Source organism: Pieris brassicae, chromosome 5 (genome assembly GCF_905147105.1).
Source record: "Pieris brassicae chromosome 5, ilPieBrab1.1, whole genome shotgun sequence".
NCBI lineage: Eukaryota > Metazoa > Arthropoda > Insecta > Lepidoptera > Pieridae > Pieris > Pieris brassicae.
In genome coordinates, this window is record NC_059669.1 from 19,778,234 (window position 1) to 19,803,641 (window position 25,408).

Here is a 25,408-nt window from a genome sequence, read left to right on the forward strand (position 1 = left end):
TGAGTAAAACGTCTGCAATGTGCAAGGAATGCTAGATTTAGACTAGTGAACGACGGTAGCCAGACAACGAGGCACCGCGTGCATGCCCATCGCGTCATAGCGTTGTTACATCATCTTTTTTAAATTGTGTTGGACTGATTAGAATATGTAGACACATACTATAGACATATTTTGGCACAGTTTTATTAATAGTGGACTTTCGACCTATAAGGGTAGTAAAGGGCATTTTCCTAAAGCTGTGTTTACAAAAATATCCCGCCATGAAACACGTGTGGAAGGCGAAATATAACGCTTTTTATTTATATCGAATCTATTGAAGTCATGTAAAAAAACATGAATCACTCCACGATACAAATATTTTTGTTATATTATCAGTATTATATATTATTATAATACTAGGAAATTTCCTATCCTTAATAAAAAAAACATTGAATTATGTCGTGTTGCTCCGTTGTCGAAAAATCGAAAGGTTATTTTTAACGTTCATCGTTGGGATGTTTGTTGATGCTTGCGGGTCCTGATTTTATACTAATACAATTTATTACAGGCACAAGTTCATAGATGTCAACTATTTAACGGTTAAATTAAGTTTCTTACCCTAATAATCCTTTGCCCTAGAATACATCAATGTCAAAAAAAAATTCTAAGTCATGTGCTGTACATTGTGTCAGGAAAAAACATTTGAAACGATTGAATATAATACAAAAGCCACTTTTTAGCCATAGTTCAACAGTCGCGAATAAATAATTATATAATAAATATATTGTTATAGTTCGTTATGCGATTAATTCTTGATTTTTATTTAATTATTATTATTAATTCATGCTTATCCTTTTGGAAAATACTACGTAATACCCATTAATCAATTTAAGACTTGTTCAGTAGGTATAAAATATAAATGTCATTATACTAATCCAACAAAAAATATAATTTTTTTTGCTGGCTTTCAACTGAATCGAGTAAGACGGAATAAAGTTCAGTTTATGTATATGTTATTATGAATAGCTACTAATATAAATTCTACTACGTCGTTCATATCGGGGACATAGTACTTGTTGATACCCAGGCAGAAGCCTGGTCTCGAGTTCCTACTTTCCACGTTCCTTATGCGTTATAAGAATCGCGATATATTGCGGGGAAAAAAATCGTGTCGTAATTGGTAAAAAACATTAGTACTATTTTGGTATTTATCAAGAATTCATATACAAATAATCAGAAAAGGTAACGTTTTAAATTTATGGAACTTTAAACAGTGTTTATAGTTAAGTTATAGTCAGTAATTTTAAAATTTGAAATGTTGTTTTTTTTATAAACATTTTTATTTGTGTAATTTGTTAAAGAAAATCTAAGAAAATACTATTAGTAACGCTAGATTTGTTTAAAAAAAACATAATTTCTATTAGATAAGATGATTAATTGACGGGGAATAAGTGATATTCCATAACAAAATTAGTTTTTTTATAATTATTAGCTGAAAATCTAATGAGTGAACTACTTATTTATATTAATTTCAAATCAATTTAGGGCTAGTAAATTCAAAGTAATATTTGGTCGGTGTTTTGTTTCAAGAAAATTGTATTTTGCCTGGTCCAATTGAAATTCATCGTTAAATAAAAAGTGCATATATCCTGTGGTCTACTTCCTCTTTGTCTCGTATCACTTGCCCAGATTCGCCAATTGCGTCACCGCTTCGAAGCTGAAATAAATAAGATGACGCGGTATAGCCCTTAAGCCACTAAGTACGTGACAATGGTCAATTTTAATAAAAAAATAGACTATACAACTCTAGGTCATTTAATGTCCGATTAGTTAACAATAGATTATGGACATATTTCATACCCTTACTTTATTTATCTTACGTAATTATCTAAGTAAGATAAATAACTAATATAGATAGATAAATTAAATAAATGTTTGTTAAAGTCAAATTATGCGGTGTCTAACGATAAAACTGTTTTTGCGATATTAACGTATGCTTACTTTGAAGACGTAAGTATGGAATTTACTGGCTCACACGTAATTTGATAAATTAATAAAGAAACTAGAATTCACTTTGAAGGTTAAAAAATAACTGTGTATAAAACTTGAGCGAGCTTGTATAATAATTTAGTAAAAATTTAAAAAGACCTATTTCCCGATACTATATATATGGAATAAGATATATAATACTACTAACTGTTACCTAGGCTAATTAATAAGGTAGGACAAATTTTTCGAACATAACGGTTACTCAGCGCACAAAGGAATTATAAACTGCCTTAACAAAAAAGCAAATATGAATATTTACTTAGTAACTGTCAAATTTTGATGAGCGACTGAATACGGCTATATATGTATATGATTTTTCATTAAACTCAAATATAAATGTACAATAAAATATACAATTACAATATTAAATAACCCTAGAAAAGTTTCCAGTTGGTTCTATACTCAATAAGAGGCCCTTGAAAAATAAAAAGAAATAAATATATATATTTATTTTAAGTCTGTGTATATTTTGTAGAATTTTCAAGAAATAAATGAGGCCTAATTGTTATTATTAGAACAGCGTTTCTGTATTTTTCAATAACAGCTATCAATGATGCAATAATTATGTTACTTATGTCAAAATGTGTATGTGTGTTTACATTTTTTATGTCGATGGTATTTGATTGATTGATTTTCATAAATCAAGAAAATATGACATCAATAGATATTTATCATTTAGAAAAGAATGTGTTTTACAAAATATAATATAGTGTTAATGTGTGTTAACAAATTAAGAAAAGTATTCAATATATATATAACACGCAACTAGAATTCCCATTGAAGGTGAGAAAAAAATGTAAATATATATTAATAAAGTATCTAAACCTGTTATTTATCATGCGTTTGTATCCGTAAAATAAAATAAAACAAATAGTAGTAAGTAGATTATTGTAAGATTGTTATATAGAAAACTGTGCTACTTAAATAATTTGTATCGATTAGAACATAACTGGATATCGGTAACGGCATTCGAAAAAATTTTGAAAGTGACTTCACAAAAAATTAAATTTGTATCTACCTCCATTTGAAGAAAATGAAAAAACGACTTTCTATAATAATATATAATATTATATATAAATCGAATTTTTAACATCTGGCATTATGCATGGTACTTGTGTGCACACCGGAAAATTCGTGATAGATTGTACAAAAAAGTAAATATGTATTACTGTAGTAATCATTAAATCTTAATTAATGAAATAATATTCATAGGGATCTTTTATTTACGTATAATAAATCTTTTAAAGCAGTTACCTGAGGCAATGTTTATTCTACTAATTCTAACAAGAATGTTACTTTAAAATAACTAAAGGTTGTAAGTTAATTAATGTGTCCCTATAACATTGCCATGCGTGAGAATATAAATAAAATAAAATAAATCAGTAGCGCTACGACTTTTTTAGGTCTGGACCTCAGGTATCTGTTTCATGATATTTTGTCAACCTCATAGGCAAGTAGGTGATCGGCTTTCTGTGCCTTCCTTCACCGTTCGATCGAATGTTAAATGAGCACATAGAAAGAAAGTCCATTAGTGCACAGCTGGGATTGAACCTGCGACCTCAGGGTTGAGCGTCGTACGCAGAAGCCACTAGGCAAACACAGCTCTGCGCGTGCGTATATACTGATTAATAATTAGCAAAAGACGACTTCTATAGTTTTTTTCATAAGCATCATAAATACCTATTACTTAACATGTAATTTGTAAAAATGAAAATAAAAGTTGGAAAAAAAATAACATCTGCTTGTAAAAAAATTATATTAAAGCACTTTGCAGTTTGTATATTGTAGATTGTATCAATTTGAACTTAACCGAAAATCAGTAACGGCTACGAAAAAATTTGAAAGTGACTTCATAAAAAATAAATTTTCGATCTACCTCCATTTGAAAAACGAAATTCTTAATGAAATAACGAATTCTTAACGGCTAAAATCAATATATTCGCGGCATAGTTGTAGGGTGAAATGTGACTCTATATATCGGCTCTAGTATGATGCAATTTATAATCATGCTACATCAGTGGGAACAAGGCGCCAGCGTTTATTTTTCTTTGAAATTAAATTAAACCCAGGCTTTATTTCACAAAGCTTTGTTAAGAAATTCCACGTTATCCATAATTAAAAAAAACGCCCGCCAATCATATTCTTTTGGTCAATATGAATATAATAATATTGTAACATTATAAAAATAGCTAGGTTTCTGAAATTTGTGTGATGATCTCAGTATTATAATTCAACACTACGTCACAGCTTTCAAAGATAACAAGTGTCAACCAGACAATTTAAGTAACAATTAAAAATTATCACGTAATACAAATATTAAACAATGGAATTTATAAGATCATCGATCTCGTAGTATCGGACGCAAACAGCTCATGTTTATTGATCGTGCGGTCACATCTTCGCGGTTATCACTAGTGACCACCACATTCGTAGTGGATCGTAGTACAAAATCATTCATATGATTAATTATATTATCTCGTAGCCCTTAACGCTACTACGATTTAGCTAAGGACAATCTGTGACCAAGTCACAGAAATTATAAATATCGCAGCACGCGACACACGCCGTCATTCACCTTCGGACAAGCACAGCGCGCACCGCATTTACCTTGTCTTATTAATACAAAGCATAATCTCTAAAACAATGAAGTACTTTATTGTTTTCATATCTATGTGCATGTTATCAGCAGCATCAAACCTGCGCGAGAGGGTGAGTTTACATAATTTAAATTTAACTTATTTAATTTTTTAGTAATAGTGCGGCTAACTTTTTACATTAGTTAATTTTCGGTTAAATATATGTGTGATTAAGGTTTTTTGTATCATTTATTTAGATTTGGTTCTATTTATCTTATAGATAAAATGTACGTTAATTTTTAAAGCATTGACGGAGTTGACTTTTCCCGCGTTTTTGTCATATTCTGTCGTTAATAAAAATATGTTCTTCATTCCGCGTAATCAAATAATATAAACAATTTATATAAAATTGTTTTGGTTAAATCTGAGTAAACAAGAATGTGCGTATTTATTGATATTTATCGTTCGACGAAATCACATGACGTGTTCATCACACAATCACATTTTCTAATATCTACGCTCAATTTACGAAGGCATTTTTTCTCGTCATTGTACATTTTAAAGGTTGTTCCTGTGAACCGTTAAAATTAGATTTAAATGTTCTAAGATTAATATAATCACTGACCTTGAACTTGTTCAGTCTGATCTAGAGAGGTATTTCGATTCCCCTCCCATGCTAAAGTTAGAATATAGTGCAACACGCGTAACACAGTCTTAAAAATTGGGTGTATTTCTTGATATTATTGAGTTATCGTTGTGAGGAGATGTGCCGATGAACTTTTGTTTTTTTGCGCTAAAATAATATTTTTAAATAGATATTAATTTTACATTTTGTCTTATGGTAAAGTATTTGTTTTAGATCTTCAAATTACTTAAATTCCTATAAGCAATAGTACAGTTATGTAATATACGTAATAAATGGGAAGAAGCGGCATTTCCTTTTCTAATGGATACGTATCTCGACAACATTGTATTAATGATATTCTAACGACTGTAAATAAGAAAATGTTAACAATAATTTGGTATTACTGTAGTTTATATTGTATATTGTTAGGGTGCGTTAAATATATATATCCTCAGAATATCCTTTATATATAAGAATATAAAATTTCGCTTCGTAAAATGTTTAATGCGGTTTATTTTCTTGTTTGCTTTAATCTTAAGTCGGCAATTTTCGGTCTATTCAAGTATATTTTTATACGGTTTGTAGATATTAAAAAAACGATAATTACGATAAGTTTTGCACAACTCGTAACTTCGTTTAATCGATATTTAATTTCAACAATTACGCCTGTTAAGAATCATAACTATTATCGTAAACCACGCCGAAAAGCCTTAACTCTATGTCTGGGTCAACTATTCTCATAAAAAAAAACAATATTTTTGTAATTGTGTTCATTGCGTAATTTCTTATACTTTTACAATGTATGCTGGACAGTTTAAACACACAAAACCGTAACGGATAGATTGTATCTATTAACGGATTCGTTTATATCGGCCGAAGTATTCCGTAGCGGATAAACGTTATACGGATATCGGCACTTAGTGTAACGCTTAGTACTGACGTGACGGAGGCGTGCCTCGTGACGACGATCACGTTTTCCATTTATGGAATACATTTCTTTAGTTTTTCCGAGTATTCGCATATCAAAGTATTTGCTATAGTTATGCTACTATTTGGCCCTAATTTTGGCTAGTGATTGTAGGCCTATTGTTTTTATATTTCGTATAGGCAAATAAATATTATTCCTTTCTTCTGCGTTCATAGTACTTCAGTTACGTGCACGGCTTAACAGGTTTTAAATTTTTTCTATAACGTTAATATTGAATATTTTTTCTGTATTTTGATGCGATGATGGATTTGACATACGTACGTTCTACTTCTTAAAAATTAACTAGGATGTACCCAATTCCTTAATGCGCATCGTCACGTACGCCGAGCCGCTATAAAAATTGCGTCAGTCTATTATGCACTGCTCTTGAGGCAGGTCAGTTAACAAGGTCTAAACGAGCCAGTACCTACAGTTATTTTCAGCATGCCTATTTAATATTGTTATCTCCTTAAAGTGTCTAAATTACTCTTTTCTCTAACACGGCTTTGGAGCTCGATATAATCTATTCTAATATTCAAGCCTTTTCTTCATCTTCGATTTTATTCCCTTTGAAGTAGACTCTTGGGCCGTGGTGTTCAAGTGCACAGGCGCTAATTAAAGATTTAAGCTGGCGCCTGGTGGATAGTACTGGTGACCCCAGAGCTGGTGCTTTCCTCACTCAACGAATAACTATCGCAATACAGCGACGAAATGTACACAGCCAGAGGAACCAATTTTTTTTTATTTTTATAACTTTTTAATTATTTTTATTATTACTATGTAGGTTAAGGATATTGCAAATACTGTATATTTGTTTGTTATGTTATGGTTTTAGTAAACGATATATTCTTATAATATATAAGAATAGATTATATAATTTAGTTGTATTGTGGAAAGTAAAACAATCCGGCAATGCTGCATAGGCCTCAGGGTGCCTGATAATTAAGTTAGGAGGCAACGTTTTTGCCAATTGTATCAGTGTGCCGAGCGTTGGCAAGCTTTTATCAAAAAAATAAAATAGACCGCCATTACTATTTGTACTCTCTGCGAAAACTAACCTTCGAAAGGGCACACATGTATGGAATGAACTGCATAGATAAACAGACGTTTTTAATTGTCCGTTGTGTGAACTGACTAAGGTTTGCTTCATGTCAGTTGTACTGTAAAAAATTGTTAGTGTTTTCGTGAATATTTTAATGTATTACTATTGACTGTAGTGTTCATTTTTTTATGTAAGACTTTGTACGTGATGTTGTCGCATTGGGGTAATTTGTAATGGTAGCTTATTGTGTAAAATAAATATTTATGTCTATCTATTTTAAATAGTACTGATATAAGCTGATGAATATAATTTTCTTAAAGGAAGCACAAAAGCTTATAATGAACACATTTATAAGAACACAAAAACACTAACATTCAAAATATTCGAACGTAAGAAATATTAAATAGCATATCACTGTTTCATGAGAAAATATTTTTCGGGTGTGCTATAAATTGATTATGCCAAGGTCAATAGGCCAATGACCTGCAGCCAAACATTGGGTTCCTGTTGACAATTTTTTAACATGGATAAGATAGTTTCAATGGCGCGATAAATCGCATCTACTACTCATGTTTTGCATACATGTCGTTGCAACAAATTTTGCGGATACGTTCAAGGCCATTCCTACGCTCATACGTTACTCGACTTCGCGGTAGATTACCGCGTGAATAAACAATACTGATAGCATTCGTATTTATTGAGAACACATGCCGGAAATTAAATTTTGATTTATCGGTTCGATTCTGCATGCAAAAATGTATTGTTTACATTTTTTTAGACAATTCAGCGCTTTATTACATGAAAGCGTATGTGTATGAAGCTTGTGGGGCTAATCATATTGCATTAAGATTGCCAGTCTAAATATAATTAATCAGAGTCTCACAAAATAAATATATAATTAATAATTATAATTTGTATTAACGATATATTTGTATGTACGATAGAAAACTAAATGAACATAACATAGCCTAATAAATGTCACTTATCACTAAGAAGGGATCTTTCTTTTTTATATTTGCTCTTAAGCTGATCAGGGAAGACATATTTTTGCCTCTGTTTCTGTTTTTGGACAACTATTGATTAGCTTATACCTTATACAGTTATAGTTACACAGATTCTGTGTAAGCCACGGTAGTGGTAGAGTTAGTACTAATTAATTGAATTTGTTACAGCGGGATAACTATCCCAATGGCACTGCAATTATTTGTGCTCCTCAAACCCCTTGCGGGTGGAAGGTATACAACCCAGTGACTAAGGTGATACAGATCACAGTCAATAATACATAGTAAGTTTTTTTTAATCTACCATCATCGTAACAGAATCAAAGAACAGTGGACAGGCGATGTGATTTTTTATTATTTTTCTCTTTGTTTCACCTTAGGAGCCTAAGATTCTTGCAAACATTTCATTAATTTAATATACTCAACAACTAACAAAGGAAAATCAGTTCATGCGTTAACAATGTTGAGATTTACATGCAAAGATCTTGGTGAACATTCTAGCTGTAAATGTTTCTTAGGTCTTAAAATGTATTTTCTATAGAAATTCATTGGCAATTTTAGTTTCAATATAGAAAATAAAATGTTAAAACAAGGTTGGTCAGAATCGGAATCAGAATTGGTGGAATGAACCTGAATGTTAAAACATTTCCCTATTGTTTTTGCTATAGAAAGAATATGATTAACACATCTTTATTTTTTTCAGCTGTATATGCCGGGAAGGCTTGTCTTGCAACATTGAGGGTAACATCGAAGCGTCTAGTACGTACGTGATGAAATGCCGGGACCCAGTACCCGAAGTCGAAGGGGCGAATGTTGAGACTAATGATGAATAGGTCGTTGTAAAACACCTGGGAGCCAAGACAATATTTATCGCAAACGTGACTCGCTTCCGTCGGTCAATTTTTATGAAATCGTGAGAAGTAATTTTTCAATACCATCTGTTCACGTCGCGACAGCGAGTGACGCCCGCGAAAAGATTTGAGACTTGGCTATCCTTTTTTTAAGTATAATCTGTACTATTAGGTATGACATTTAGATATTTGCCGCCTGTGGTCATTAGTTTATAAGTATGACGCGAATAAGACGTCAAATTTGGAAGCAGAAGTGATGTATTTGCCTTGTTTATTAAATATGGTTTAACATCAGTAAAATTTAATAATCCTTGTTGTTTCGATTTTCGAAAGTAGATTTTAACATCTTTATCACTTCTGTTTTTAAATAAGGTTTTATGGATTTGTAGCGTCATTTAGAGATGGCCGTCTTCTTAGATTCATGAATGCTTTTATAGTTTCGATTAGTATTCTTTGTCAGGAATGAAATATTTTTTGATATTCGACATTTTATTAAAGTATATAGAAATCATAGATAATCATTTTCATGCATTTTAAAATAGATCTGTTTACAGTTTTTATCTGACATATCGACATAAATAGTGTATTGTGTTATCATCTGAGAAGACATACCATGACCTTTAAGTTAGTATTTCATGTAACCTGTACAAGTACTTATTAGTTCTTAATTATTGTCTGTGTGGTCCTTATTCCAGAATGATTTAATATGGAGCCCTATTCAAAAAAAATACAACAGGTATGGCGCACTATCGCCAATTCGATTTGTATGGAATTGTCACAATCACGTGGTTCACGCTTGGTGTGTGTCTATTTCGTACAAATTTAACTGGCAATGGCGGGCCATGCCTGTAGTAAATTGATGTTGTCTAGGGCAACTATTTGAAAGACCGTCTTAATCTTTGGAATCTGACTTTGAGACCTCTTGACTTAGGGATAAAAGACGGGTTTTGGAATATGTGACAAGTGTAGTACTTATTACTGATTGTGTATGAATCTATTTTATTTTTAAGACATTTTTATGTTCCTTTTTATTATGAAATACGATGGTAATTCAGATAATTAAATAATAATCACTTACTGTACGAGTAAGGACAGTTCAAATATTAATAATAAATACATTTATAACTAATTACATCATTTCACTTATTTTACTTTCCTATGTATGCTGCAAAACCTGATAACGATGCAAACGATTTATTTATTGAGTGCCACCGTCGGCTGTCCTATATGCTTCTTTAAATCCTAAAATGCTAATGGTCCATTAAATTATCGCCGAGTTGCGCGATTTATTCGAGGTATCCATTATCCTGACAGTCGTGGTCTTCCGGAGCGGATTATGTTTCCACCGGTTACTATTTAGCGCCTTTCTTCTTATAGTGAAGTTTTGAGAATGATGAACCTTTTACTTGTTACCAAACAACATCAGTTTATTCATGTTCTAATAACCTCTGGCCGAAATAATATTATATTTTAGTCCTTTTCGGTATATGGTGGACATACGAGTTCGTATCGTTCGTGGAATCAATATTGATGCAAGTATACTTAGTTATAATTATCAATCTACCATTCGAGATAATTTAATTGACCTATTGGGAAATACCTATAATTACAGTACTCTAGCTTTCGCTTATTTTCGAATAATAATACAAATCATATACGGTAGGAGAGACGCTTTTTATACATATTAATCTAGTTTAAATTTTAACTTAGAATTAGTCCAAGGTAAATACCTGCTGCGGGTGCGTCAGCTAAAGCCTGGTTCACCAAGAAGTATACAATGCTGATACCTACATATATCATGTACCTGGACTCTAAAGTTGAATAGTTAGACTGATGAATAAATAATTAAAATTTGAATGTTTTTGAAGGAAGGCTTTCTCGGACCTAAAGGGAGGTTCCTCGACCAATCAAACCAGTGACTGGCCGTCCTGAAGGCCCCAGTGATTGTCGAGTAGAATGTCCATTTATCGTTAAACTTTTAACTCTAAGGAGCCTGTTAAGAGACATGCTAAATTTTGCTTACGTGGCTTTAATAAGCCAAGAAACAGTTATAGTAATAATTTGTAACAAAACATTTATACAGATACACGATACTTTTAAGATTAATTCTTGTTCTAATAGATAATGGTATAAGATTTTTCGGCGATTCAATATTTTACTACTTTTCGAACAAATTTGCCTATTCACCGCAGCCCCGCATCCCGCGTGGACGCTATTTTCCGTTTAACTTGGCTAAGCAACGAGGCGAATTGAAAATCTATTAAAAATAGATATTTTAGATTATTCGTTAAATGCTATGTATTCCGCCCAACGGCCTTATTGTTGCAATATATATAAGCTTAAATATATACATGCCGTGTATGGATGGATGGATACATTATATTTTTAGGTTGGCAAATAATGACAGGACGAAGGCAATTTTCGTATAAGGGCTTAACCAATCATCATTATTGCCCAAATCACCTCTACAAATGATTTATTATTCAATGAAATTTGCCCCACTACCAAATCATATTGAGCATTGTAAAACGATGAAAATGATTTCACGAAAGATTTTTTAAATTCATGCTCATACATTTTACACATTGCCAGAAGGCTCGCAAATGTGTTGCCGGCCTTTAAACCAATACGTTTATACCAATTTGTATATAAAATTAAGTGCTATAATAATATACCTACTTTATTGCCATCACGATAGTTTATATAACATATATTGCGAATTATACGTAATATACAGTATGTATTTACAAATTTCTTAATCTACATAGTAATTAAACATTAATAAAATGAAAATTAAAACATCATTGTTATTAAAAATGTTGGTATAACATACATTATACATACTAATCATTAGTCTCACATAATAATCGTATAATGACAACGCATTTATTTGTACGGCTAATTTCATTATTTGGGTTTTTACCACCTGGTAAATATATACCTGGGTGTATACACACACTTCATATTATTTTTACTTAAAATATTACATACTAAAATTAACTAACAAATGTTTATAATAAATCTTCAATATTTTCATATTGTAGGTAGATAAAAATCCAATGACTCAACGTATCTCAAAATAGGGGCTTAACGAAATTGAAGGTAGTTTAAAAAATATTCGATGTATGAGATATTTCGGTACCAGGTAGTGACAGTCGTCGATGGCATCGTATTACAATATAGATTATGCATATATATATTGTTTTGATTCTATAAAAGCTTTGTACGGTTCGGGAATGTTCTATTCCCTTCGAGTCACAGTAGAGATTTCGTTATAAGGTTTTGTGAAATGATGCCCAATTACGTTGAAGAGAGAAGCATTGTTATGGCTACTGAAATTATTAATACTGTAAGTATTTACGATAAAAGTGTTTATGATTTGGTAATGGTTGATTCCGTCAAAGGTTTTCGCGTATAAGCATATTTCTAGATTCTTAATTTATGTATTTTGAGACGTGGAGTATTTCAATTGTTTTGTTTGTTATACGTGTATTTTATCATTTCTGTATGGTTTTGAATTGAACTTAAATATATAATTTTTATTAGGATTTTTGTGAGATAATTAGGAAGTGCAATTAAAATTCTCATTATATTTTTTTATAAATTTCGATATCGTATTTATTTTAGTTTGCTCAGGGATCTACTGCGCCAACGATGAACCACACTGGGTCACAGTTTTCTCCAGATGCAGCTCCTTTCCAATCTCTAAACAATTCTGGATATATGAATAAAATGGAACCACAGATAGCGGATCAAGGTAGTTTTTTTAAACAGAGTAGATTAAAAACAAATGACAATCGGGCGACGCCATGTTTTGAAAATTGATGATTTGTTTAAAGATAACTTAAGTGTTTACGTTAAAATAATAAATTATTTCAGATCCAATTCCATCCACTTCCTCTGGTGGTCTTATTGGGTTTATTAATGATTTTTCAAAAATAAATGTAAACGAGCAACCAGAAAATCAAATTAAAACCGACTTGGGTGAGTGACTCAACATTAACAGATTCTAGAATGTTGTCCTCAGGACTTTACACGTATCTTTACTAAGACTTCATGGAGCATTACGATCTAGCCTAACTTTAGACTAATAAGTAATTTAAGTCTAACCTAATTTGTTAAAAAGGATTACAAATGATTCTTTTATTTTTCTAGAAGACAAGAGTGGTGCCGATTCAACCGCGGGTTTGAATGTAATTTCTGACGATTCTGATATATTCTCATTTCTTAACACAGACAATTTAGATCTGGTTGAACAATGTATGTATAGATAGTAAAATTTTGAATTTGAAAACATTTTTCCGTATATAGTGTAGGCAGGATAAATTTATTTTAGGTTTGTCAACAGCTAACTACTACGTATCAATGCTGACACGCGATCAGCGAAATGTCCTAAGGTCCATTCGTCCTAATATTTTGTACGCATTCCTGGTGGAGGTGGCTAAGATAAGAAATGAGAAACAACGACTACAACGCCAGGTAATAGATGTAAGTGAAGCCATAATACCGCTTTAAATTATCGTTAATATAGATAATTTACAATAGAAACTAAATGATTCACTGATATTAAAAATTATTTAAGAATTTTAGTAATAAGTATATTTTTCAGGAATGTGCTTTTTGCAAGAACAATGGTGAAAATGAAGAGTTCTACCTGTCTCATGTATTGAAGGACAGCCGTGGTCGTGTGCTGTGCCCAGTCCTCCGCGCTTTCCGCTGCCCACGCTGTGGTGCCACCGGGGATAGGGCGCACACCATCAAATATTGCCATCAAAGATCAACTGATGGTAAATTTATTCTCTTATTCAATAATAACATACAGTAATAGACAGTATATAAGAGTCATTCAAAAGATCTTAGGCGTGGACATCTCTCCAGTTCAGTTCCATATTAGTTCTTAGTATTATCTTTTGGTAACATAGCTTTTACACATTTAATGAAAACACATTTTTACCGGATTGAAGCTATGTAACTTATAATTATTTTATATATATTATTAGTTATTTTCAAGTGATTGTATATTATGTTTAATTAATATCAACATTAATGATTGACTGTCCGTATTTAGAACTTTTTAAGCTTTTCTTGAACATATTCTTTTTAGACCTTGCATCCTGTGTTACGTTGATCAACGTAACGTGTAAACCTCATTATATTTAAATTAAAAGTCCCTTGTTTGGCAGGTTTCGACCGCAATGGATACTTTCCACGCCGTCGTGGTCATTCGCCGCCACCGAGTGTGACACTGGGCTTCAGCAGAATAGCTGAAGCACGCAGAATGGTCGGAGTGAACACTGAAGAGCCTCTGTATTCCCCGGAAAACTCTGATAACTGGTTTGCCAATAATGGCATACAGTAAATGAACAATGTTTTCAATCATAGTATAATTACTTTGACAGTTTGAAGTATTGCTATGACATTGACTTAGCGATGGTCTGTTTTTACTTTACACGTATATGTTTATATATTGATGACTTGAACACTTGGTGTATATTTAGTAATAAGTCATGTTTTGTCTTGATTAATGCAAAAGGTTGGTTTTACTACGTCCAGTAGAATTTTCAACGATGGCAAACGGCGTATTTCAATCGTTCCAAAGTTGTATGCAGGCCATACTATTTTCGATGACGAGTCATAGCCGAGTCGAGATAAACTAGCTTTTCATTGGGTATTTGAAATAATTGTTAATTAAATTTTAAAATGAATATAATCTCTATTTCGGCAATTTGAATTAAATAAAAATAATATCATTATTGAGAAAATCGTAAAAAAAATCAACTGTTTTTAACATTTTATAAATCAATTGTTTATAATCCAATGAAATAAATTTTTAGGGTGTTGGGATTTTGGGTTCAATAAAAAATTTTCAAGCATTCCTTTATTTTCATACATTTCCCCACTAATGAAATAAAAACAAGATTGTTTTATGCAAAATTTAATAGCAGTACAACTACACATAATTATTATAACATCAAACATCAATCGAGTATTATATTTATAACTAATGGTAGATAATCCTGTGTGTCCACGGATGATTTGTCAAAGAAAAATCCTGGATTTTCTAGATTCGATGTTTATAAGATTATATATAATATCTATATAACAAGTAGTACAAGATGAAACAAATTCACAACAGATTCATATAACATAATTTAGGTTTGTAAGCAACAAATATTTACATAAAGTTAATTGTTTATTATACTTTAAAGCAATCGAAGTAGGTGCTTTTATTAAATGGCACGTAACAATACAAACAGAAAACAAGTTGATGCCTTGAGCTCAGATAATCGTCAAAAAAAGGTAAGATTTTGCTTATCATAAAAGCTTTATGTATGCACAATCAATACCTTAATTGAGATTGCGTTCACCAGCCAGCCTCTCCAGCTTCCTATTTTTTGGCAAATTTAGTTTTTTAATAAAAACAGCTGTAATATATAATAGTTTACGTAATTATAAATACGAAAGTATATAGGAAACTTTATTATGCACGAATATTCGCTAGGACATCAAAAAGTTACGGTAAATATGTCAACTAAAATTTTCAATATTCTCGTAATTATTTAGTGTCCTATAAATCAATGTCAATTCGGTTAACATCGCTAGAAAATTAATAAATCTTTATTTGTTTGATGTTAGAAACAAAATGTGTTATACTTTGGAATTCGCTCTATAGATGCCATCTTTATTTGTCACTTACCAACATTGTATAGGACATAACCGGTTGGATAGTTGTAATAGTATTTTTGAAGACACATTCAGAAACTTGATTGAATGGCAATAATTTTCAAAATACGGGACATAGATTTATTATAGTTAATTTTCTTTTACCAACCCTATCAACCGACTTGAAGTTGATTAAGGATCATTAGTATAAATGCGTACGTGGCGATAACAAACCACACAAACTTTCATACAATTGACGCAGACATTTTATTTACTTTGTCCAATTTGATGATAGTTTAAAAAAAAAACAATTGTTATATCCTAATAAGTTAATTGTAGACTTGTTACGGCCCACACATACAACATTGGAGTGAGTATAAATAGAACGAACAAAAAATCAGACCACTCACAAAAGAGCCAAAGCATGGTCTCGAAATCCGTTTGACATGCCTTATTTGTCAAAGGCTACTTTTGACAATCTATAAACTAACGAGTCAGATTAAAAGCAAGAGATTCGTTAAATTCGTTGCAAATGCAAATGGAATGATATTTAATTAGGAATGTTTTATTTCGGCAACGTGTAACATTGTGTTAAAATTTTAACATAAGTAAGGCTTTCCGAAATAGTTTTAATTTTATTTATAATACACCCATACCGCCCATGAACACTCTCAATGCCAGAGGGCTCGCGAGTGCGTTGCCGGCCTTTTAAGAATTAGTACGCTCTTTTCTTGAAGGACCCTAAGTCGAATTGGTTCGGAAATACTTCAGTGGGCAGCTGGTTCCACATAGAGGTGGTGCGCGGCAAAAATTGCCTTGAAAAACGCTCAGTCGTGGAAAAAGTAAAAACCCTTAGCACTTATAATCGAAAACGCGAGCAGCGCTCCGTGGGCATATTTGGAACTAATTTCAAAATAACGAAACTTATTTCGATATTTGTATGTAAGAAAATTAATGTATTATGCAACAGTTATGGTTAAAGTCTTAAGTCGTATTAATAATATTCGTGTAAAACTATACAAATCAAAATATAAATCAGTGGCGCAACTTGTTTTGGGTTGAGCCTTAGTTTTATGTATCCGTTTCATGATTATTTGTCAATCTCATATGCAAGTAGATAGTGCCTAACCACTGTCAACTTTTTAAGTCTAAGGCAGGCCGGTTTCCTCACGATGTCCTGATGAGATTTCCTTAACCGTTCGTGCGAATAAATGCGCACATAGAAAGAAACTAAGAATTATAGTAAACCATACGTATACGAAAACTTGACAAAACTGTATGTAGTTTGGCCTTTTCCGTTGTTGAAATAAATAATAATATTAAATTGGAAACAGTTTATCATTTCCATATATCTTTCTATACACAATCGTTCTAAACGTTTGCTAAAATCGAATATATTTCTAAAGTTGCGTTATACTATATTACTACTTCAAAACGTAGTAAATAATATATAGTATAAAAACTAACAAAATCGTGTTATCGTCTATTTTTATAGCTTGCAATTATTCGATAGTCTTCGTTCATTGGCACCACAAATTAATTACCATTTTCTATACTTTAAAATCAGCTTAATTTTTATCACAGGATATAGAAGTTTTTAAAAAACTTATTCGATAATTGATTATTGCTTTGGCCAGACGAATTAAATACAAATAGTGGAATTAAAGGACATTCGCCAATCGTTGGCTGAAATTCAGAATCGGGACTTAGCACATAGCTATGATGTCTATATTTAAAGAAAAGGCTTTGATAACGGATTGAAGCTTTGTACTATTATATAATTATAATTATCATACATAATTTTAAATTTTTCCGACGTTTCGCGTGAAATAAAATCAACTCCAACAAATAAATACAGATACAACTTAATCTACAGCTGTGATACTTTTTGACATTCAACACCTTTTGTCTTCAGTCACCGTGACCAGGCACGCTGTAAAGCACGCGAAACGTTGGGAAAATTTAAAATTATGTAAAATAATTATAAGTTTATAATAATACATAGCTTAAATCCGTTAAAAAGGTGTTTTCTTTAAATGTGTAAAATTTATGTTAATAAAAGACAATGCTATGAGGTCTGTATGTCCAAAACACTCATATTTTTAATCAGAAACGCTAGGGCTTCATTTTTAACCAGATTGTAATCTAGCGCCACCAAACGGACAATCATGTAATCAAAAATACACACAAAATAAACAAATATACAAAAATACACAAATTTGGTATTAATTTATCGCTTGAAAATTGATTTTTTTTACACTTATTACACTTTATTACATCTGGCTTTAGGTGGATAAAAAAGGATTCATTTCTTTACTATCGTGAGGGCCGATGGGATCCTGAAGGCCCAGTCCTATTTGCGAGCCTAGTGCTCGCAATTCTTAATTATTTTCATCGCGATACTCTAAAAATACAATTTTTAGAGTTTCTTGAAAAGTTTTCAATGTAATTATGCCAAAAGTAATATAACCTTTGTGAAGTTTGACAAGAAACAATGTTTCTGAATACGCTTCCGCCGCATCACCGCGACCTTGGCGAAGCCGGGACTTGGAACCTAACAACGACTCCATATTATAAATTTTATCTCATGTCAATCTCTTTTTAGGCGCTGTCAAATTGACAAAAATACTTTGACAGCTCTTAAAACTAGATTGAAATATAATTGACATTATCCGCAAGTCTCGCTTCTATAACTTAGCGACCGCAGAATTGATCGTGTCTTGTTTGATATAAAAAATGTACGTTATACTTGGACTCTTCCGTCTCGCTCTAACAAATTGTGTTTACGCTATGATGAAAAGAGACAAAGTTTTCAAGAGTACTTTGAAACGATACATTTTACTATTATGTATATGAATGAAGGCATTTATGTCATATATTAGATAGTTCTATGTCAGTTGATTTAATTATTAACAAATGAATTAGGAATGTAATAAAATAGCATTATTTTAATATATTTGACATTTAAAGCATTTAATTTAGAGATCTTTTACTATTAAGCCGATTTGAGTATAAGGCAAGTAGGTGATCGGCCTTTTGGAGAATGATTATTTCACCGGGATTCTCCGTGCGATGTCTCTTAACCACTAAGCCACCGCGATTTAACTCGTAATAATATCTAATTAGCACAATTCCTATATTCAACGATTATAAATCCGTACGTTATACACAAAACAATTACCAATATAGTCAAACACGAATTTCATCAATATCGGTCCAGCCGTACAGTTGTAAAACCAACACTAAGAAGCATATATCTAGAATTCATTGTTATTTTATGTATATGGAAGGATTATTGAATTATTTATTTTAACATTTAATACGGAATTAACAGTTTTAATATGATTAAAACGGGTTTAAACCATTTATAATACACAATAATAAAAACGAAATAATTACTACATATTATTTGTATATATTACACATAGTTTTTGAGTAAAGTGGTAGAAAAACGCGTTCTAAATCCGTTAAATACATAATATGCCATACTCATTCCTCGCACCACCAGCGTTGGAAGCGACGAAGCTGTTTCTCTAGACGTCATTCACTTGATTGTTCACCTGAAAGTGTCAGATTAACACTATTAAAAATTAAGTGTAAAGATACAAATTAACACTTCAGCATTTTTGGAAATTGAAAAGGTTATTTTTTTTTATTTATTAATAAAAAATCTACAAATCTAATAATGGCTGCAAGTGGAGGTTTTCTCAAACATAGGTATTTAAAAACTAAACTACTCAAAAGTCGGCAACTCATCTATAATAGTTACCACGAGCTGCTTTTGCCTCAACACAAAATTAATTATAATTATAACATATATTTTATTTAGAGAATGAAGGTAGGCACAAAATAATAATCAACAATTACCACACCCATTTCTCTTATTATTCTTTATCTGTTATTTTATTTAAAGAATGAAGTTAGGTACAAAATAGTAATCAACAATTACCACACCCATTTCTCTCATTATTCTTTATCTGTTATTTTATTTACAGAATGACGGTAGGCACAAAATAATAATCAACAATTACCACACCCATTCCTCTCATTATTCTTTATCTGTTATTTTATTTAGAGAATGAAGGTAGGCACAAAATAATCAACAACAATTACCACACCTATTTCACTCATTATTCTTTATCTGTTATTTTATTTACAGAATGAAGGTAGGCACAAAATAATAATCAACAATTACCACACCTATTTCTCTTATTATTCTTTATCTGTTATTTTATTTAAAGAATGAAGTTAGGCACAAAATAATTAACAACAATTACCACACCCATTTCTCTCATTATTCCGTATCTGTTTCTCAGTAGATGATTAGCCTTCACGACGTTTTCCCTTAACCTTACAAGTGTTAAATGCGTACACAGAAAGTCCATTGGTACATAGCCGAGGTTCGAACCTACCCCAGGGATTAAGCACTGCTGACATTCATACATATCAAAACTGTTTTTACAAGAGTTATCTTTCGCTCCCTATTTGAAAAATCACAATAAATATCCAGTGGCGCTCGTGTCTTAGAATGAATACGTTTCGATGATTTTTATTTTCATCACGATTTGCCTTTACATATTGAATGATTTGAAAATTCCATTGGACACAGCATTTCACTAGGCGTTACGTTACTATTTGTAACATACCGTCATTATTGTTATGCCTGGGCCGCACGAGCCTCTCGGGGTGGGAGTGGGCCAACTGAGTGTAGTCGCGGAACACCTCGTTGTATGTGTCGTCGTTTGAGGACATCTCACTTTCGCGCATTTCCTCGTTGAGTTTTGTGAGGCGGAGTCTAAAAACAAAGTTATATTGTGTAAACTAAAAAAATTTAGAAGTCGTTAAAATATTACACAGAGTCAATTTTAGCTTGTTCTAATTATATTTCCTTGGATTGAAAAGGTATAGGCAACAGTCTGTCGATTTGTGCGCAGGGACTGGGCTGTAAGGCCCATGTGATATGGGGAAATTGTCGCATTCCAGATATTTGCCACGCAACTTATATAAGTTTTCAAAAATTATGCATAAACTAAATTTTGAATCTAGCAATATTTGGATAAGTTTTAGATGAATTTAGTTTAGACTTAGAGCTAATAATGGCTCCTGTATGCCGTAAAAGTAAGTTTCTACTCTGAATCTTACTCCATAGGGTTGCAATTGTCAGCAATTTTATATACTTCGTTGAGTTGAAGTCAGGTTAGTTAGGTTAATTTGAAAGATTCTTCACGTGTTACTATCGCAATACAGCGGGAAAATACTCTACTACTAAAGGTATTTTTTTAACAATATAATATACTGCTAATATATAACATAGTGCGTTCGACTCATGGTTATGCAACTGGACTTTTCTATATATATTTTTCGTAAGAGAAACATTACAATCGACATGTGATATGTGGTGCTGACTGATTCTTGCCTATTAAGAAAAAAAAACGATTTTTTTTATTAAGAACTGGAACTAAAACTTTATTATTAAAAAAAACATGTGTAATTTTTTTGTATTGACTTGTTTTTGACTTTTTTTTAGTATGGACTTTTGTTAAAATAGCTATTACACATTAAGAAAAACACATTTTGAACGGATTAAAAATATGTATTATTATTAAAACGTTTCGCCCACAGTCACCGTGACCACGCACGCAAGTGTTTTTCTTAAAAGTGAAGTACTTACAACGTAACGATATCCGCATTGGCCTGCTCGACTGCTATATCGAGCGGAGTCCGTCCCTGGTTATCCACGATTGCTTGGTCTGCGCGGTACCGAAGAAGCAGACATACCTTAGAACGTTTAAAGAGAAAATGTTACTCATCGACTACCCATTACAACTATTACATTAGTTCCTACAATGTGACTTTGGACATATTGAATCCTATTGGTCAATATGTATTAACTTTAATTTGGACAATTCCTTTTTTAACAAAACTAATTATGACAATTTAATTAATCACTACTGGAATTTTAAAAGCGCCATCTAATTGCCAATTTATAGTATAATATTCTCCCTCCCTGCCATTCAGGCACTCGTTATACAACGGCGATCAAACGTAAATTTTAGAACTGTCAAAATAATTATTCTGTTTGACATTTGACAGCACTCGATATTGACATAATTGTGATTTGAGAAACGAACTCTATATGTACTTCAAAATCTAATCGCATTAAAAAAAATTATATAATTTACCTGTCCAGTATGACCAGCTTCGGTGGCGAGGTGTAATGGAGTCATGCCGTCCTCATCTTGGTCATTGATTTTGCTGCCATTGAGCAATAGGAATGAACACGCCATTACCGATCCCTGGAATTGTCGCAACACTGGAGATATTGTATCTATATCACTCAATACGTATACGTTTCGTACTACAGAAAAAGTAGAAACGCCTTTGAACGAATTTTGTACTAATAACGTACACGCTGTAATTAATTTTTCCACTATCGCGGTATCTTGATCAATAAGACGATCACAAAGATATATTTTCTTCTGTAAAGGGCCGACTAAAGACTAGGATGTGTTAGCCTTTTGGCAGTATAAGAGTTACACTTAACATCAGATAAAAAAATCGAAACAGTCGTTGCAGGTAGTTTGGTGAAATACGATTGTTTAATTATATAATTTTGTACTAATAACGTACACGCTGTAATTAATTTTTCCACTATCGCGGTATCTTGATCAATAAGACGATCACAAAGATATATTTTCTTCTGTAAAGGGCCGACTAAAGACTAGGATGTGTTAGCCTTTTGGCAGTGTAAGAGTTACACTTAACATCAGATGAAAGATAATAAAAAAATCGAAACAGTCGTTGCAGGTAGTTTGGTGAAATACGATTGTTTAATTATATAATTTTGTACTAATAACGTACACGCTGTAATTAATTTTTCCACTATCGCGGTATCTTGATCAATAAGACGATCACAAAGATATATTTTCTTCTGTAAAGGGCCGACTAAAGACTAGGATGTGTTAGCCTTTTGGCAGTATAAGAGTTACACTTAACATCAGATAAAAAAATCGAAACAGTCGTTGCAGGTAGTTTGGTGAAATACGATTGTTTAATTATATAATTTTGTACTAATAACGTACACGCTGTAATTAATTTTTCCACTATCGCGGTATCTTGATCAATAAGACGATCACAAAGATATATTTTCTTCTGTAAAGGGCCGACTAAAGACTAGGATGTGTTAGCCTTTTGGCAGTGTAAGAGTTACACTTAACATCAGATGAAAGATAATAAAAAAATCGAAACAGTCGTTGCAGGTAGTTTGGTGAAATACGATTGTTTAATTATATAATTTTGTACTAATAACGTACACGCTGTAATTAATTTTTCCACTATCGCGGTATCTTGATCAATAAGACGATCACAAAGATATATTTTCTTCTGTAAAGGGCCGACTAAAGACTAGGATGTGTTAGCCTTTTGGCAGTGTAAGAGTTACACTTAACATCAGATGAAAGATAATAAAAAAATCGAAACAGTCGTTGCAGGTAGTTTGGTGAAATACGATTGTTTAATTATATAATTTTGTACTAATAACGTACACGCTGTAATTAATTTTTCCACTATCGCGGTATCTTGATCAATAAGACGATCACAAAGATATATTTTCTTCTGTAAAGGGCCGACTAAAGACTAGGATGTGTTAGCCTTTTGGCAGTGTAAGAGTTACACTTAACATCAGATGAAAGATAATAAAAAAATCGAAACAGTCGTTGCAGGTAGTTTGGTGAAATACGATTGTTTAATTATATAATTTTGTACTAACAACGTACACGCTGTAATTAATTTTTCCACTATCGCGGTATCTTGATCAATAAGACGATCACAAAGATATATTTTCTTCTGTAAAGGGCCGACTAAAGACTAGGATGTGTTAGCCTTTTGGCAGTGTAAGAGTTACACTTAACATCAGATGAAAGATAATAAAAAAATCGAAACAGTCGTTGCAGGTAGTTTGGTGAAATACGATTGTTTAATTATATAATTTTGTACTAACAACGTACACGCTGTAATTAATTTTTCCACTATCGCGGTATCTTGATCAATAAGACGATCACAAAGATATATTTTCTTCTGTAAAGGGCCGACTAAAGACTAGGATGTGTTAGCCTTTTGGCAGTGTAAGAGTTACACTTAACATCAGATGAAAGATAATAAAAAAATCGAAACAGTCGTTGCAGGTAGTTTGGTGAAATACGATTGTTTAATTATATAATTTTGTACTAACAACGTACACGCTGTAATTAATTTTTCCACTATCGCGGTATCTTGATCAATAAGACGATCACAAAGATATATTTTCTTCTGTAAAGGGCCGACTAAAGACTAGGATGTGTTAGCCTTTTGGCAGTATAAGAGTTACACTTAACATCAGATAAAAAAATCGAAACAGTCGTTGCAGGTAGTTTGGTGAAATACGATTGTTTAATTATATAATTTTGTACTAATAACGTACACGCTGTAATTAATTTTTCCACTATCGCGGTATCTTGATCAATAAGACGATCACAAAGATATATTTTCTTCTGTAAAGGGCCGACTAAAGACTAGGATGTGTTAGCCTTTTGGCAGTATAAGAGTTACACTTAACATCAGATAAAAAAATCGAAACAGTCGTTGCAGGTAGTTTGGTGAAATACGATTGTTTAATTATATAATTTTGTACTAATAACGTACACGCTGTAATTAATTTTTCCACTATCGCGGTATCTTGATCAATAAGACGATCACAAAGATATATTTTCTTCTGTAAAGGGCCGACTAAAGACTAGGATGTGTTAGCCTTTTGGCAGTATAAGAGTTACACTTAACATCAGATAAAAAAATCGAAACAGTCGTTGCAGGTAGTTTGGTGAAATACGATTGTTTAATTATATAATTTTGTACTAACAACGTACACGCTGTAATTAATTTTTCCACTATCGCGGTATCTTGATCAATAAGACGATCACAAAGATATATTTTCTTCTGTAAAGGGCCGACTAAAGACTAGGATGTGTTAGCCTTTTGGCAGTGTAAGAGTTACACTTAACATCAGATGAAAGATAATAAAAAAATCGAAACAGTCGTTGCAGGTAGTTTGGTGAAATACGATTGTTTAATTATATAATTTTGTACTAACAACGTACACGCTGTAATTAATTTTTCCACTATCGCGGTATCTTGATCAATAAGACGATCACAAAGATATATTTTCTTCTGTAAAGGGCCGACTAAAGACTAGGATGTGTTAGCCTTTTGGCAGTGTAAGAGTTACACTTAACATCAGATGAAAGATAATAAAAAAATCGAAACAGTCGTTGCAGGTAGTTTGGTGAAATACGATTGTTTAATTATATAATTTTGTACTAACAACGTACACGCTGTAATTAATTTTTCCACTATCGCGGTATCTTGATCAATAAGACGATCACAAAGATATATTTTCTTCTGTAAAGGGCCGACTAAAGACTAGGATGTGTTAGCCTTTTGGCAGTGTAAGAGTTACACTTAACATCAGATGAAAGATAATAAAAAAATCGAAACAGTCGTTGCAGGTAGTTTGGTGAAATACGATTGTTTAATTATATAATTTTGTACTAACAACGTACACGCTGTAATTAATTTTTCCACTATCGCGGTATCTTGATCAATAAGACGATCACAAAGATAT

At 32.0% G+C, this 25,408-nt stretch overlaps 3 protein-coding genes across 8 annotated transcripts in view; 2 read left to right on the forward strand and 1 right to left on the reverse strand.

Moving 5' to 3' along the window:
- The first annotated feature begins 4,575 nt into the window (after positions 1–4,575).
- On the forward strand, positions 4,576–10,219 carry LOC123709953. The gene is made up of 3 exons (XM_045661588.1): positions 4,576–4,737; positions 8,411–8,523; positions 8,943–10,219. Exons 1-3 carry the CDS (start codon positions 4,672–4,674, stop codon positions 9,070–9,072), a joined length of 309 nt encoding a protein of 102 aa, XP_045517544.1. The 5' UTR covers positions 4,576–4,671; the 3' UTR covers positions 9,073–10,219.
- Positions 10,220–12,260: 2,041 nt separating this feature from the next.
- On the forward strand, positions 12,261–14,808 carry LOC123709952 (nanos homolog 1-like). Of its 6 annotated transcripts, none has more exons than XM_045661585.1 (7): positions 12,261–12,439; positions 12,718–12,847; positions 12,970–13,074; positions 13,246–13,350; positions 13,427–13,569; positions 13,700–13,877; positions 14,274–14,808. In XM_045661585.1, exons 1-7 carry the CDS (start codon positions 12,380–12,382, stop codon positions 14,447–14,449), a joined length of 897 nt encoding a protein of 298 aa, XP_045517541.1. In that variant the 5' UTR covers positions 12,261–12,379; the 3' UTR covers positions 14,450–14,808. The 6 variants fall into 6 exon arrangements, with proteins under 6 accessions (XP_045517541.1, XP_045517540.1, XP_045517539.1 ...); XM_045661584.1 differs by having other exon boundaries at positions 12,262–12,439; positions 12,727–12,847; positions 13,427–13,578; XM_045661583.1 differs by having other exon boundaries at positions 12,264–12,439; positions 13,249–13,350; positions 13,427–13,578.
- A 2,906-nt stretch (positions 14,809–17,714) lies between these two features.
- Positions 17,715–25,408, reverse strand: part of LOC123709650 (arf-GAP with coiled-coil, ANK repeat and PH domain-containing protein 2) — a 35,646-nt gene continuing 27,952 nt past the window's right edge. Inside the window, exons 17-20 of the mRNA XM_045661120.1 lie at positions 21,936–22,049; positions 21,425–21,531; positions 20,400–20,548; positions 17,715–19,313 (exon numbers count right to left, since the gene is read on the reverse strand). Of these exons, the coding sequence (XP_045517076.1) occupies positions 19,294–19,313; positions 20,400–20,548; positions 21,425–21,531; positions 21,936–22,049 (390 nt within the window). The 3' untranslated portion in view covers positions 17,715–19,293. The remainder of the gene's footprint in view (positions 19,314–20,399; positions 20,549–21,424; positions 21,532–21,935; positions 22,050–25,408) is intronic.

Excerpts from the sequence above, each read along its gene's own strand:
- LOC123709953 (XM_045661588.1), top strand. The coding sequence starts at position 4,672 with ATGAAGTACTTTATTGTTTTCATATCTATGTGCATGTTATCAGCAGCA. Across the intron at positions 4,738-8,410 it reads CATCAAACCTGCGCGAGAGG|CGGGATAACTATCCCAATGG; the intron begins GTGAGTTTACAT and ends AATTTGTTACAG. Across the intron at positions 8,524-8,942 it reads ATCACAGTCAATAATACATA|CTGTATATGCCGGGAAGGCT; the intron begins GTAAGTTTTTTT and ends TATTTTTTTCAG.
- LOC123709952 (XM_045661582.1), top strand. The coding sequence starts at position 12,380 with ATGATGCCCAATTACGTTGAAGAGAGAAGCATTGTTATGGCTACTGAA. Across the intron at positions 13,351-13,426 it reads TTTAGATCTGGTTGAACAAT|GTTTGTCAACAGCTAACTAC; the intron begins GTATGTATAGAT and ends AATTTATTTTAG. Across the intron at positions 13,579-13,699 it reads TACAACGCCAGGTAATAGAT|GAATGTGCTTTTTGCAAGAA; the intron begins GTAAGTGAAGCC and ends TATATTTTTCAG.